Here is a 16964-nt window from a genome sequence, read left to right as displayed (position 1 = left end):
GAAGAAAAACTCTTGGGATAATTCAAGGCCACAGTGTCACAGGAAAGGGAAATACCACAAGAATGAAAACTTAAAAGGAGCCAGTGAAATGAAATAATGTTAAGGAAGGCATCTGATAGCATTTTAACAGGAGCACAATATCAGAAGGATCATTGCAGATAACACAAAAACATTGACGGTGCTGTTGATCGTGAGGGGGATGGTCTCAGGCATCAGTCTGATATTGATCAGTTGGCAAATTGGGCATCGCAATGGCAGAAGGAATGTAGTCCTGATAAGTGCAAGGTGATTTATTTTGAGAGGCCCAATAAGGGAAGAATTTACACAATAAATGGTAAGTCCCTAGGGAGTATGGAGGAACAAAGGGACCTTGGTGTACAAATCCAGAAATCCCTGAAGGTGTCAGTACAGGAAAGCAGGGTGAAGAATACACATGGGATGCTTGCCCTCATTAGCCAAGGCTTAGAATATAGGATCAAGCAAGACTTTTTGCAACTTTATAGAATGTTGGTTAGGCCACAGATGGAATAGAATGTGCAGTTCTGGTCGCCACTCTAGCAGAAGGGTGTAATTATACTGGAAAGGGTACAGAAGGAATTCATCAGAATGTTAGCTGGGATGACAAGCCTCAGCTATGAGGAGAGACTGGATAGGCTGGGTTGATCTTCCCTGGAGCAGATGAGGCTGAGGGAGGATCTGATTGAGGTATACAAAGTTATGAGGGGCATGGACAGAATAGATCATCAGAATCTCTTCTCCATGGCAGCCATGTCTCAAATTAGAGGACACAAGTTTAGGATGAGTTGTTAAGAGGTTTAGAGGGGAATTGAGGAAACATGTTTTCACCCAGAGGGTGGCAGAAACATGGAACATGCTGCCTGAGAGGGTGGTGGATGCAGGTACTGTCTCAACATTGAAGCAGCATCTGGAGGAGCACAAAACTCCAGGCCCTGTAGGCTATGGACCAAGTGTAGGTAGTTGGGATTAGTATAGTTTGGTGTTTGAGGTTGGCAGAGGCATGGTGGGCCGAAGGGCCTGTTTCTATGCCATATGACTCTTGGGAAAAGGATGGTTTTAAACATGGGCAATTTGAGAAAGAAAACAACAATTAAAAAGCTCCTATAAGGAACTGAAGTGAGGGCAGTAAAAGACGACAGAAAGGGAAAGTGGCTGAATGAAGAGTAAATTAAATGGATAACGAGGCCTGTTTGCTTGGGATGTTTACAAATATGGAAACTAGGTTCAGTTCAAGGAAATGGTTTACAGCTTTATAAAAGGCAGGAAGTTAAATGCAGACAGAAGGCAGGAGGTCAGTGAGATTACTAGCTATCATTAGAGACTGAAGACATTGTTCTATGATACCACGCACTGGCCATAAAATGTACGGGAAAGTAAGATCATAGGAAACAAATAAGGGGGACTAGCTTGGACAAAGGAGTAAGCTGAAGAGTAAAGAAAAATTGTACTTATGATGGATTCTTTTCTTAGGAAGATGGATAGCCATGTGTGCTGGAACATGGCAAGCTAGAAGTTACAATAGTATATATTGAAGAAAGGCAAATGGATGCAATATTCAGCAAGTTCAGAGATTGAGATACTTTGAACCTCCAGAAAAATGCTGGTTAGCATACATAACTCAAGTTTACGTCAGATAATGACCACCACCAGTCTCCTTGATTTCTTTTTAAATGCCTATTTAATACTAATTGCTTTTTTAACTTCACCAGAGAAAGTCAGGGCTCACGAGGCACGGTGATAACATCCCTACCTCTGCCTTGGATACAACAAGACAGACACTGGTCAAGGCAGACACTGGGAATGATAATTACTGCTTATAATAAGACATAAACATCAGAAATAAAATATTGAATTTGAAGGTGGCTATCATAGAATAAAATTACAAATAGAACATCAAAAACAAGTAATGCCAGAAAATGGGAGCAAACAGAATTCAAAGGTATAGAGTTTTCATAAATGGTGGAATATCTTACCCCAGTTCCACAAATGAAGCCTTCAGACTATCAAGGGGCGCATGAGATAATGAAAGCGTGGTCATTACATCTTCCAAAAATCCCACGAGGAGTTTCCGGTCTTCTTCCTGCAGGATTATTCAGCATTTTAGTAAATTCATTACTAAATCAAGAGGAGTTTACCAAGTCTAAAATTACAAATGTCAACTTCCTTTACCTGATTGTAAGAAGTGAGTACCCCTGTTGCATAAATGGGAACTGTGGCCTTTGTTAGTACCCCGTTGCCAGCTGTCGCTGATACATCTTTGTAAAGCAAGAAACAAACGTCAATGCACTTTATCCTAGATCTGTTACAATTTATGCCCTTTTCAGTGGCCTTTTGTTTAACTGTATCATGATTTTTGCACATTAACTGGCCATGGAATTATATTTTGATACTTCAAAATGGAATTTTTGTTTGGAACAATTCAACTGAAGCTTTAATGAAACCAGAATTTACAATAAATTCTGCCAACATAACCTTTTTCTATACAACCACATGAACAGCACAAATCTCTAGACTTGATGTGATAATGTGGATAGAACAATTAAGTTAAATGTTATGCCATTGAATGCAATTAATTCATTTTCTAACTCCAGGTGGTCACAGTCACCTCTCAAAAGAGCACAGATTTTTTTTTTTAAGATTCCCTACAGTGTAGAAACAGGCCCTTTGACCCAACAAGTCCACAATGACCCTCCGAAGAGTAACCCACCGAGACCCATCTACTCACATTTACCCCCGACTTATGCACCTAACACTTTAGAAGGGCCAATTCACCTAACCTGCACATCTCTGGATTGTGGGAGGAAACCGGAGCACCTGGAGGAAACCCACGCAGACATGGAGAGAATGTGCAAACTCCACAAAGAGAGTCACCCGAGCCAGGAATCGAACACAGGTCCATGGTGCTGTAAGGCAGCAGTGCTAACCACTGAGCCACTGTGCCGCCCCACGGTTTTAAAACTACTTTCTCAACAATGGTGGAAACCTATATAACAACAATAGGTTTCTGAAATTTTACAGTAATGCTTGTTAAAATTTTGAGAAAGCCAATTACTATCAACACAAGTTGCACTACAATTTTCTTTAAAAAACTGAACTATCAGATGGGCAGAATCAGAACATTTCAAAATAGAGTGGATATAAATTATAGCCAACCATAACTCATTGCTTTTATAGTCTGTTCTTGCTCAGAACAGCAAAATTAGGCTTTCAATAAATTAGCAGCACTGGATAGTTTTACAGGGGTCCAGTGTGTGGGTGCACTTACCAACAGCTTCTTCGGAAAGCCTCAGTATTTCTTGGAACTGTGGCTTTACCTAAGGATGTATAATACATCACGTTAGATTTAAACAAAGACAAAACAATCTCAAGTCAAACAAAACTACACGCCCACTATGGCAGCTGCTTGTTAAAACACATGACGTGGAGGAGCCGACGATGTTGGACTGGGGTGGACAAAGTTAAAAATCATACAACACCAGGTTATAGTCCAACAGGTTTATTTGTAAGCACTAGCTTTCGGAGTGCTGCTCCTTCATCAGGTGGTTGTGGATCAGGACTATAAGACACAGAATTTATAGCAAAAGATTATAGTGTCACGCAACTGACATGATATATTGAACAAACCTGGATTTCTGTTCTAGGTTTGTTCAATATATCATGTCAGTTGTATAACACTAATCTTTTGCTATACATGGTCTTATGGTTCTGCTGCACAAAAGCCATCTCAGGAAGCTGAACAATGACTGAACTTAAGCTTTTTTTAAAAAAGTACTCAAGACATCTGAGAAGTAGTACACATTTACTCGTTTTGTTAATTTTCGAATAGAAGTGGGGAATTACGAGCAGAATGAATAATCGTCAACTCTCAGTTTGGACATCCAGCAGTATTATCATTTAGACAGGAGAAGCTGCTTCATGTTCTGTCCTTTTATCTGTTGCTTTAGAAATTCAAGCATCTAATTATGACTTGAGTTTTCAAATCAGATGTAACTGAAATTCAGAACAAGCCTCAAAGCCAGACTCCCAAAGCTGCACTTTGACTCTACAAAAGAATGGATATGGAGGACCAAGGTAATTTAATACTCCACAATTCTAGAGAAAAATATAAACAAATTTAATTGGATTTAGACAAGTCGCGAATAAAATGAACAAGTCTCAAATATTATGTCCAACTGCCAATATGTTCTGACAACACAGGGCTGGAATAATCAAATATTTCATAAGATACAAATGACTCATGCTATGCTGGAGCATATTTCAATAACTACCCTGTTAATGCTCCTTGCTGTCCTGAAATTAATATGGAGATAGTGCAGGAGAATGGTGCTAAGGTGGAAGATCAACCACAATCTAGTTGAATAGTATTGCAAGCTCAAGCTGAATGGGGCTCCTATTTTCTATGCTCCGACTGCAGAACTCACTTCCAAAAGATTAATTCGGAGTTTCTGAAAGAGAGGCATTGTAAACTTGTCCATGCCATATAATGGTTAAAGTTACACAAACACTTGCATTGTTCCGACATTCATTTGAAGAATAATTGGGTCAGCTGAGCATCTACTGACAAGGAGTTTAAATTAACCCACCTTTGTATTTGTGAAAATTTTACCAAATGTCCGACACAACCTCCAGAAATACCGGGAGAAATCATGGACACAGGATGTGGAGGTGACATTAATTTTACCAACAGTTTCTATCAATTGTGGTAATCTGGAACAAAACAATGGTGAGTCACTTAGAACGTCTGCTCCGTTTTGTGGCTGAACCCTCAGTTTTGAGTACTCCAAAATCTTTACAGTAACTCAACATTTTAAAATGCAAATTCAGTCTGCAAGATTTCAAGTCAACTCACAAGAGTTTAAAAAAAAAGTTTTAAATTAAAAGCTTCTTTTAAGATATGAAGTTTTAAAATAAACTATTTTTCATATTCAAGAAATTCACTTTCATCATTGTCCAAGTAAACATGGATCCACATTAAAATGGCTGACAACTGGATGTCAATAAGAAATTACAGCTTTGAAGGGTCACTGGTGAAGGGAGGATGAGAGTGAGACTAACTCACAGCTGATTAACGACCCACAGAAGATTCTCCCAGCCAGTTGTACCCTCGTGTTCTAGTTGATTATCATAGAGTTGCAAAAGCACCGATAACTGTTCTCTGCTTCCAATGATTGTCGCCACATCTTGAAGAGGGGAGGCTGGTCGAGGGAATCTTGTCACTAAAAAGAAAATAAAATTAATTCACGGATGAAATAAAACATGACCATGTTTTAGGAGAAGCATTAGCCAATTCTCCTCACAAATTTTGTGGATGCATTAAAATTCATCAACCTTGGAGTGCTTGATGAATGTAATCTTGTAGAAGTAGGATATTTCCAGTTTGGTCCCATTGCTGATCTCAGGTGAGTGCACAGCAGGCTCAAAGGGTCAGTAGTCTACTCTTGTCCCTTGTTGTATGCTTGGGTGCAGTAACATTGGGAGCATAGTTTGCATTAGCTTCTCATTGATAAAAGGTTTATACAATTTACAGACCACAACCAACTCTACCTTACAGAAAATGCTTTCCACAGATACATTTCAATTCCATCATCTCCAATAATAAAGCACATTTCCAAAACATTTAGCATTACTTAGAACTCCACCATTCAACCCTTACTTTCTGATTGGCTGTCTTCCACGTAAACACCAAAAAATATCCTTCCACCCTGTAACCATTTGGCTCACGTTGTCCATCCTGGCCCTCTGCTTGAACAATTCACTGAGCATCACTCCACATCTCTACCCATTAGCCCTTTACAGAAACTGATCCAATTTCCCTTTTGAATGCCTTGACTGAACCTGCTTCTAACCCCACTCAGGCAGTGTGTTCTAGATCCTGGTCACATATTGCATCACAAACGTTTTACTTCATATCACAACTGCTTCTTTTGCCAATCAATTCCAATTTGCCCACTGGTTCTTAATCCTCTGAGAAATGGGAACAGTTTCTCCCTATCTATTAATCCAGGTTCCTCAGTTTTGAATGGCTCTCAAATCTCCTCTCAACCTTCTCTTCTCCATGGAAAATCCTCCCATCTATGTACATTACTGAAATACCTCACCCCTGGGATCATTCGCGTGAGTATTTTCTACATCCTTCCTCGAGTGTGGTGCCCAAAACTGGCCACAGTACTGCAGCTGAGGCCCAATTAGTCTTGCACAAGCTCAACATTATCTCCTTGCTTCCATGTCCCCACTGATGAAACCTGGATGACCCGTTCTTGACTGACCGCTCCCTTAACCCGGTCTTGCCATCTGGATCAAATTGTGCACATATACACCCAGAGCCTTCTACTCCATCACCTGCTTAAAATTGCAACCTTTATTAAAATGTTGTCCTTCTGTATCTTATCTACCAAATTTAAACATTTCACATCTCTAAGCATTACATTTCATTTACCTAAGAACAGGAATGATTATCTTCAAAAGTATCAACTTTTTAAACATTTAATGAGATACTTTAAAGAAGATTGAGACACCTAAAGATAGCTTGGCAAGTAAGTCTGAAGAGTACAAAAGAAAACTAAAATGGTGTAACGATAGGTTAAGTGATTTGACAAAGTGGGGGGTGGGGGTGAAAGATTATCAGGGGTAGATGGGAATGTGGTTTGAAGTTAGAATCAGATTAGCTATAATCTTACACAATTGCAGAGCCAGGTCAAGGGGCTAAAAGGCCTACTCCTGCTGTTAGTTGGCATTGTAATAGGATTGATGAGGCATTAATTTGGTCCACTTTATTATTTTGAAGAGAAAACTTTGGTGACCAAAATGTAATATAATTCATATAATGATAATAAATATCAATAGTTTTAAAGAAGAGTTTTAAGAGGATGGTTACATTAAGAGACAAGGAGGGGGCTAAGGTTGAAGCAAGTTCTCTTGCTTGTCCTTCACAACTTGCAGAAGACCCTGGAAGATATTATTTTTCTTGGGTTGTCCATGGTCGATCTGCTAGCTTATAGTAAAATGAACAGAAGAATCTGGTGGCTATTTACCAGAATCTGATTATGACTGTAATTATAATGTTGCTATATTCCAATAAAGAATCATATTGAGCTGAATGACAAAGGTAATTCTTACACTAAGTATCAAACCCTAGATTTTTTTTCCCACTAAATTTCATGAGTGCATGACATGAAGCAATAATTTGCACTGAATGTACACTGGAATATAGGACACTCTAAATACTTGCAATTACGAAAGGTGCCTCACCAAAACCGCACTTGGGGCATTTTTCATAAACAATGTGCACAAGCAAATCACTGTACAATGCAATACCCTCTATCTGTGGCACCTCTCCTTGAAGCTTTGCTTTGCTTGCGAAAGGAGCATTTTTCAGGACCAGTGCAAAGAGTGGTGGAATCAGCGATTGCATGGCTGAAAGATATAGGTGGAGCTTATGATCATCAAGTCCATGCTCTCCATCCTATATGCAGAAACAGAATAGTGAACAGAATAGGGTTTAGAAATAAATTAGGCCTCAGATTTGTATCAGTAATACCTATTTTAAAAAGCAAATTTACTATATGATCCACACAAAGCCAAATATCAATATACATTATTTTTAAAATTCTGCAGCATTCATAATCACTTTGAAGATTGTCTTCCAGATCAAATTAAATTTTTTTTAAACTAAAGCAAAGTAAATATTAACATATTTCACTTTTCAAATTTTCCATTTCTGAATGGAATACAAATCAGGTTACATCCAGTAGGTGTATTTTTTACCTGTAGATATCTGTGAAAAGTACTTACAAGTCAAAAGTGAGAGATTTTACATACTTTATGTAAAAAAGATATAGTTTTCAGGTTAGTTTATTAGAAGAGAGAGTTGGCTATACTAGATCTGGTATTGTGCAATGAGGTACAATTAATGAACTCTCTCAGCAATGGCTGCCCTAAAAGTGATAAAAATGACATGCTGCATTTCACATTCCGTTTGAGGGAGAGGAAATAAAGGACAAATAAAGACAATTGAGGGGAGGAAAGCAAAGCTGGCTAAAGTGAATTGGTAAATTAGTTTAAAGGAACAGTCAGAGATGCCATGACAGACACTTAAAGGGATATTCAAGAATACACATTCAAACAGGAAGCAAAACTCCAAGGGTGGATGCAACATCTATAGTTAACTAGAAATGTTTAAGATAGCATCACACTTTAAGAAATGGTCAAAAGATTAATGACAAAAAAAAAGAGTCAGAAAGAAAGCTAGACAAAAATATAAAAACAGACATTTAAGAATTTCAACAAATATTTTAAAAGGAAAAAGAATAACGGTGTGAATTTATATAATACCTAAACTGTCTCAAGGTTATTGTCAAACAAGATCTGAAATTGAGTATTACCTGAAAAGTAACCTGGTCTGACAGTTAAAATTTGTTCAAATAGGCAAGTTTTAAGAAAACATCTTAAAGAAGCAGAGCGGGGTAAGGATACAAAAATGTTTTGAAGGGGGATTCTAGAACTTGGACCCAAGAAGCTGAAGACATGATTGCCAATTGTGGATCCATTAGATGTGAGAATAGTCAAGGGGCTCAAACTGAACAAATGGTGGAATTCTCATGCAAGTATGGGGCTGGGTAGAATATTGAGATAGGAGGAGGTAGGACATGGAGGATAAAAAGGGAAAGATGAGAATTTTAACACTGAAGTAGCAATGGATTGCAATCATAAATAAGCACTTCTGTTCAATAACAATCAATTAACTGGATTTGCATCAAGTTTTAAAATGGCATTTTTTTTAACCTACCCTGAGTATTTTTTCAATGTTGCTTAGAAGTGTTGGAATGAGATGGGACTGGAGTTTACCCAGCTCTGTGGTCCATGCTGCAAAAGCTGGCAGGAAAACTTGATGTGTAGCATTAATTACCCTTTCTGAAGGGTCATTTAAGGCAGACATCTGCAATTCAAAACCCTGTGGTTGGGGAAGAGAAAACAAGGTTTTATAGAGGAACAGTAAAATGTGGGAACTTCCATGAAGATTTTGATCTGTAACAGTGCTATACCTGCAAATATTTGTCAGGATCATCAATGTAAGCCATAATAATACCAAGGCTTTTAATGACTGCCTCTCGCACAAGATCTGCCTTATCCTCCGTCAACATCTGCTGCAGCATTGAGAGCACCAGTGAACTGCGAATCTCTTTCTGGAAGTGGGAGCAATCAAGTTAGCACAGTAATCACTATGGTTATTGGGTCATTTTAAAACAGAAAAAAAAAAGAGTTAAATGCTTCTTACAGGCAAGTAAGGTGCAAGGGCTCCACAGGCTTCAGCCACCAGTAATCTTCGTTCGGGATATTTGTGATTAATCTGGGTGGGGGGGGTGGGGTGCAGGGAAGAAATAATACTGTGACATGAATAAAAGACTCATCAATTTCCTCATTCTCCATGAAGACAAATACCTCAGATCAAATTCAAATCAGAATGATCAACAACAGATATACAGATAGACAACAGGAAACCGAAGGCCATTCAATTCACAAGCATTTCCACTGACGCTGTAAAATTGTGTTTGCAGGTCATTCCCATGCAGAGTAAGTAGGCATAACCAAATAAAGTATTTATCTTGCCATTTGTCTTTTAACCGGTTGGCTTAATTCTTCAACACACTGACACACAATGAAATATTGGAGTTCAAATGCTGCCTTCTGCTGAAGTCTGGATCCAAGTTTTGTCTAGATAAGGACCTGCCAACACTGGTAGGGCCATTTGCAAGATAACATGACAACCAATGAAAAATCCAAACACCAGCTATGCAATGATCAAATAGGCACAGCTATCACAAGAGACTTACTGAAGCTAAAAGCTTGAAAATACCAAGGATTAGCCCTGGTGCTGTTGGCTATTTTAATTGTTCATTACTTACTGACATCAATGTAAACCTTGCCGATCTTCTCATGAGCTCACTGTTACTGAGAATTTCTCAACACAAGTTGATGACAGAGCAGTCTGTTTGAGTGGCACGCCACCTATTATTCATAACTCACCACCACTGACATCACAGCTGCAGTATGGACCATCTACATCATCAAATGCAGCAAATCATGAAGATTACTTCAACAGCACCTCCTGAACCCACAAGCTGTACAAACCAGGGGCCGCACAAAAGAACACTACCACTTCAAGCTATATACCACACTGACTAAGTATGTTACTATTCCTTCAACAGTGCTGCACAGCACCCTCTTCAAATGACTGAGGGAGAGAGTATCTACAACACATGGACTGCAGTTATTCTCGTTCACGATCATCGCTGTAGCACAATAAGAAATGGGCAATAAAATGTTTCAGCAATGCTCACATTTCATGCATGAATTAAATAAAATCTAACTACTAAACAATGTGTGAAATGCTTTACATTTTTATTTCTAGGTTAACATCACAAGTTTGCTAGAAGGAATCTGAAATAACGTACAAATATGGGACTCAGTCATAAATGTTTTGCAGTGAAGCCAAGGGCACAGCCATTTCTAAACATTTGCTAATATCCTTAGGACATTGGTTTTGCTTTAGATGAAAGGGATCTCTCCCAACCAGAAGAAATCAGGTTCACAATTCAGATTGTGAAGTCAAGTACTGTGCTGTCTGCACCTACCACTGCAGCACCGAGTAGGTGCAACCAGCTCACTACCATAAAATGCAGCATATTTTTGCGTGAAAGGTTATTGCCAATTGAGAATAAATTGAGTAGAATTTAAGTTAAAAAACTGTGTCAGCTGTAGTTCATGCATCAGTGTCTGGAGTTCAGATAATGCTTTTCTATCAACTACTTAAGGCTACTTAAGATGTCAGAAGTACTGAAATGATTAGTGAACATAACTGAAATAAAGCTCATTCAAAAATAATTTTTCTCACTCTCAAGTTTATGCAATGTGTCACCAAAATGAGTGGCTAATCCAAGGGTCTCCTTTACTTGCTTCAAATAAGGGGAACTCCCTTATTCTCCTTAAAGTACGAGTTAAGCAATCCTCCAGATGAGGAACAAACATGAAAATGCAATGGAACATCCCAACTAGCAAACCACTATTTATAGAAATTATAAACAGTACCTACACAAAATTTAGACACGCCATCAATAATTTTCCACTTGATACCTCTCCTTAAAGACCATACTTTGCTGTTACCATCTCAGATGACAGCAGGCTTGCAGTGATCTTCAGTCAGAATGCTGAGTGGATGATCCATCCCAGCCTCCTCCAGTCGTTCCCCAGCACATATCAGTCTTCAGCCAATTTGATTCACTCTTCATGATCTCAAGAAACAGTTGAACAGTCACATTGGATACTGCAAAGGCCACAGACCTTGACAACAGTCTAGCAACTAATACAGTTACAATTCTTGCATCTACCCGATAACGTGGAAAATTGCCCAGATATGTCCTGCCTTTTAAGTACAGGACAAGTCCAATCCAGCCAATTACCGTCCTGTCAGTCAGTCAGTCAGTCTACTTTTGATCATCAGTAAAGTGATGGAAGGCGTCATCAAAAACCACCTCCTCAGCGATGCCCAGTTTAGATTACTCAGCTCCTGACCTCAACCTTGGTTCATATATTGATTACATGTATCATTGACCTCACCTATACTTCCCGCTGCCTCAGGAAAGCAACCAACATCATTAAAGACCACTCGCACCCCAGTTATAGTCTCTTCCACCATCTTAAGTCAGGTAGAAAAGATAAAAGTTTGAATATACATAAAAACAGATTCAAGAATGGCTTCTTCCCTGCTTTTATCAGACATTTAAATGGACCTCTCAAATGTTAATATTGATTTCTCGGTACATGCGACAACAATAAAAAATCAAACGTGGACAAAAGAGCTGAATTCCAGAGGTGAGGAGAGAGCAACAGCCCTTGATATCCAGGCTACGTTCAACGGAGTGCGGCATCAAGAAGCCCTAACAAGACTAGAATCAATGGGCATAAGGGGGCTGATTGGAGTCATACTTGACACATAGAAACATGGTTGTGGCTGTTGGAGGTCACTCATCTCAGCTTCAGGATATCGCTGCTGGAGTTCCTCAGGGTATTGTCCTTGGCCCAATCATCTTCAGCTGCTTCATTAATGACAGTGTCTTCATCATAATGATCAGAAGTGGGGAAGTTTGCTGATGATTGTACAATGTTCAATGCCATTCGTGATTCCTCAATCCATATTCATTTGCAACAAGATCTGAAAAATACCCAGGCTTGGGCTGACAAGTAACACTTGTGCCACACAAATGCCAAACAATAACCATCACCAATAAGAAACCATCTAACCACCGCCTCTTGAATACTATACTGTTAACACCCTGGGGGTTACCAATGACCAGAAACTTAACTGGACTCACCAAATAAACACAGTGACTATAAATACATGTCAGAGGCTAGGAATACTGCAGCTAGTAACTCACCTCCTTGCTCTCCAAAACCTGTCCACCATCTACAAGGCACAAATCAGGACAGTGATGGAATACTCCCCACTTGTCTGGATGGGTGTAGCTGCAACAATACTCACAACATTTGACACCATTCAGAATAAAGCAGCCCGCTTGATTGGCACTACATCCACAAGCTCCCTCTACCACTGATGCTCAGTAGCAGTAGTGTGCACCATCTGCAAGAACAGAAATTCATCAAAGATCCTCAGACAGACCTTCCAAATCCACAACCACTTCCATCTAGAAGGACAAGGGCAGCAAATACTTGGGAACGCCACCACGTTCAATTTCCCCTCTAAGCCACTTGCCATCCTGACTTGGAAATATATTGCTGTTCCTTCACTGTCATTGAGTCAAAATCCTGGAATTCCCTCCCTAATGGCATTGTGGACTGCCATGATTCAAGAGGTCAGCTCACCACCATCTTCTCAAGGACAACTAGGGATGGCAATAAACGGTGACCAGCTAGCAATACCCACATCCCACAAATTTAGAAAAAGATTGCATTGCACCTTATTTAAGGAAGGATTTTAAGTCCTGGAAATAGTTCAAAGGAGATTTACTAGAATGATACCAGGAATGAGGGATTTCAGAGAGAAGGGAAGATTAGAGAAATTGGGCTTATTCTCTCTGGACCAGAGGAGAAGATTAAGACGTGACCTTATTGAGCCGTTCAAAATTATGAACAATTTTGATATAGTAAAGAATGATATTCTGCTTCCACTAGTTGGTGAATCAGTAACAAGGGGTCACAATTTCAACACTGTTAGCAACAGAGCCAAGAGTGAGATGAGGAGATACTTCTTTAGACAATAGACAATAGGTGCAGGAGTAGGCCATTCAGCCCTTCGAGCCTGCACTGCCATTCAATATGATCATGGCTGACCATTCCTAATCAGTATCCTCTTCCTGCTTTATCTGCATAACCCTTGATTCCACTATCTTTGAGAGCTCTATCCAACTCTTTCTTAAATGAATCCAGAGACTGGGCCTCCACTGCCCTCTGGGGCAGAGCATTCCACACAGCCACCACTCTCTGGGTGAAGAAGTTTCTCCTCATCTCTGTCCTAAATGGTCTACCCCGTATTTTTAAGCTGTGTCCTCTGGTTTGGCACTCACCCATCAGCGGAAACATGTTTCCTGCTGCCAGAGTGTCCAATCCTTTCATAATCTTATATGTCTCAATCAGATCCCCTCTCAGTCTTCTAAACCCAAGGGTATACAAGCCCAGTCGCTTCAGTCTTTCAGCATAAGGTAGTCCCGCCATTCCAGGAATTGACCTAGTGAACCTACGCTGCACTCCCTCAATGGCCAGAATGTCTTTCCTCAAATTTGGAGACCAGAACTGCACACAATACTCCAGGTGTGGTCTCACCAGGGCCCTGTACAGCTGCAGAAGCACCGCTTTGTTTCTATACTCAATCCCTCTTGTTATGAAGGCCAGCATGCTATTAGCCTTCTTCACTACCTGCTGTACCTGCATGCTTGCCTTCATTGACTGGTGTACAAGAACACCCAGATCTCTCTATACTGCCCCTTTACCTAAATGGATTCCATTGAGGTAGTAATCTGTCTTCCTGTCAGAGCGCTGCTGGAATTTGGAATGTGCTGCCTGGGAGAGTGGTGAAGGCGGATGCTATATGAGGTTTCAAAAGAGAGTCGGATATATATTTGAAAGTGACGAAGTTACAAGGCTATGGAGATAGGGCTAGAGAATGAGACTAACTGGACAGCACTTCTGGAGCTGCTACAGACATGATTGGCTGAATGGCCTCCTTCTGTACTGTAAAATTCTACATTCTATATGGTAAAGCAACAAAGCAGGAAAGCTGACAGCTTCCAGGAATGTCCAGAGTGAGAGTATGCAATGACACGGAGCATTTTAGGGATGCAGCCTGGTCCAATCATGCGTTCTATGCATGTTTGGCTGAGCTTGCAACGTGATAATGATAGCAGGCAATGCAGCCTGAGGTGCAGTATTAAAATGCAGAATTGCCCTTAAGTGAATCACAGATGTGCCATGTGGGTTCTGAGAGGCTGGAACATATTGGATGCCATGTTTGTGGACATGGGCTGAGTATGGCGAATGTCCAGGGAGCACTGAAATGTTGGTACCCATTATCCAGCAGGAGATTGCTTGGATCAAGTGGTGAGCTGGATTTGTCAGGCGTTTGCTCTGGTTTCCATGTTGAGTTTCTCTACTTCAATCTTGTTTGGCAAGTTTGGTAAAATGGAGTCTGAGTATTAATGCGACATAAACAAGGCACTTAACAGACAATAGCCATCATCAACTGCATTTTGCTAGTGCCTCACGAGAATCTTACAGTCACTTGTAAAAAGTATAAGAGTAAGAGATGCTCCAGGTGTCAAAATTGGTCTTATTGCCTGATTCCATCACATCTCTCTCCAGAGTCCTATTCTTTTGAAAGTACCAGTGGTACAACTTATCTAATATCCTCCAGCTGTGAACCTAAAAGCAGTCTTTGAAAAGCCTCAATTACATAAACCCAATGCAGTGGCTGAGAAACACCTCTGTGTGTTCTTGGAAACTGTAAACCATTTATATAACTGAAGGAACCATGGTAATATACAGTTCCACTCTGCTAGCCTATTTAGGTGTCACTTTGTCATTAGGCTTACTAATGAGATTTTGCAACAAGTTCATTAATGCTTCACTTAGGAGAAAATCCAATTTTCCCATCTCTATCAATGAGATAACTTTGCACTGAGTGAAGGAAGGCCTGACGACATACTGTGTTAAATCTACATTAGGCTTCATCTTTCAGGTGGTTTCTCATAACCACAGGCAAAGTACCTTGCACATCAATGACAGAATAATCCATGACATGAAAGCATAGATGAAGAGAGAATTCATCAAGCTGAACTGACACGACTCCAGGCCGGGTAACACAAGGTATTGTTGTCAATTCCACAGAACACAAACTTCAGAGTTGTTTTTAAAATGTAAAAGGAATAATCAGAACTTCTCAACAGTGGCACATGAAAGTTAGGGATTTCACAAGAGAACCTAATATATCTAAAATTCTAAAAGTAGAAGAGAAAAACAAAAGGAGATGTTTACAATGGCAGAAAGGGAGCCAATTACACAAATGTCTTCAGGAAGCAGAGTTGATAGGTGATTTTTTACTATGGTGTCAAAACCAATAGATGTGTCAAAATGTGTTTAAAAAATTTGATTCCCTGACAATGAAATATTTGTGAGGAATATCTTCCATATAGTCCTTATGCAACATTAACTACAACATCTCAATTTTCCCCTGGTATTTGCATAACCAACATTCAAATGCTTGTTTGCACTGAGTGGCTCAGGTAGTTCTGCAATGACTACCTGCTGAGCAGTAATAATCAAACATCTTAATGCTCCAGATTTTATATCCGCATGGGACCCATATCATGTCTGTAAACAGATTCTTTAATCAAGTTACGGTCTTCACCAAGTCACTTTTATTACTTTAAAGCTCAAGTTATATTTGAAAAAGCAGCAAATCAGAAGGCAATGACTGAATTTTAAGTTAGAATGTTGCACTTACCTGCTCCCAGCACTGTGGTAAAAGTTCAGCTTCAACACGAGTTGGTCCAACGTGCTGAGCAAATGCTACACAGCCTGTTAAAATCATCTGTCTGGATTGAAGGGGGAAGAAAAATTCTAGATTATTAAAGTAGAGATTATGCATCCTGAAAAATATTCATCACATTTGATGAAACAAGTTCAGGTCCCTTTCCGTTTTATTTGCAAGTCCACTATCTCACATACATGGGTGCCCCAAAATGCTGGATCAGATGCAAGATATTTTCTGAAAAGGAACTGAGGAATGGTTTATGCAATGAACAAAAGGGAGTCACATCAGAAACCAAGGTTAACCATCGACTTTAGTTTCAGGGTAAGCATTATTACAGGTGGAATATTTTGTTCAAGGTGCCTCCACCACAAACAACTCTTCATTCTTGATGACTATAATTGGATTATTGAATTCAATTTGTGAATTATATTTCATTTGATTTAAAGGTATTTATTTAGCCAGTACCCTATCGTGAGATCATAGATGTTAGTTTATTCCTTTCAGTTAAGAAAGGCCTAACGTTTTTGAAATTAAAGTAGTCTTTTAAACATGATTTGGAGATGCCGGTGTTGGACTGGGGTGTACAAAGTTAAAAATCACACAACACCAGGTTATAGTCCAACAGGTTTAATTGGAAGCACACTAGCTTTCGGAGCGACGCTCCTTCTTCAGGTAATAGTGACAACCACCTGATGAAGGAGCGGCTCTCCAAAAACTAGAGTGCTTCCAAATAAACCTGTTGGACTATAACCTGGCATTGTGTTATTTTTAACTTAGTCTTTTAAAATTTATATTCTACAAGAAAAGGTGGGCAAACGTGGGGAATAATTGCTGTAAAAAGGTTAGAGGACAAGCGGTGGAAGAGCGTTAGAGGATGTGCTGTCAGGAATTTGCAGAGATGTTGCAG

General features: G+C 39.6%; 1 protein-coding gene across 5 annotated transcripts in view; it reads right to left on the bottom strand.

Moving 5' to 3' along the window:
- relch (RAB11 binding and LisH domain, coiled-coil and HEAT repeat containing) overlaps positions 1-16964 on the bottom strand; it is a 93655-nt gene that overhangs the window by 19188 nt on the left and 57503 nt on the right. For all 5 annotated transcript variants that reach the window (XR_011954994.1, XM_072560342.1, XM_072560343.1 and 2 more), the window contains 10 exons: positions 16028-16118; positions 9293-9364; positions 9060-9200; positions 8804-8968; positions 7333-7480; positions 5078-5234; positions 4602-4725; positions 3284-3332; positions 2188-2273; positions 1992-2098 (listed from right to left, as the gene is read on the bottom strand). Coding sequence is in view for 4 of the 5 variants with exons in the window: in XM_072560342.1 (XP_072416443.1) it covers positions 1992-2098; positions 2188-2273; positions 3284-3332; positions 4602-4725; positions 5078-5234; positions 7333-7480; positions 8804-8968; positions 9060-9200; positions 9293-9364; positions 16028-16118 (1140 nt within the window). In the remaining variant the exon portion in view is untranslated. The remainder of the gene's footprint in view (positions 1-1991; positions 2099-2187; positions 2274-3283; positions 3333-4601; positions 4726-5077; positions 5235-7332; positions 7481-8803; positions 8969-9059; positions 9201-9292; positions 9365-16027; positions 16119-16964) is intronic.

The sequence above is a fragment of the Chiloscyllium punctatum genome, chromosome 41 (genome assembly GCF_047496795.1).
Source record: "Chiloscyllium punctatum isolate Juve2018m chromosome 41, sChiPun1.3, whole genome shotgun sequence".
Taxonomy (NCBI): Eukaryota; Metazoa; Chordata; class Chondrichthyes; order Orectolobiformes; family Hemiscylliidae; genus Chiloscyllium; species Chiloscyllium punctatum.
This window is presented reverse-complemented; position numbering and strand designations above follow the sequence as displayed.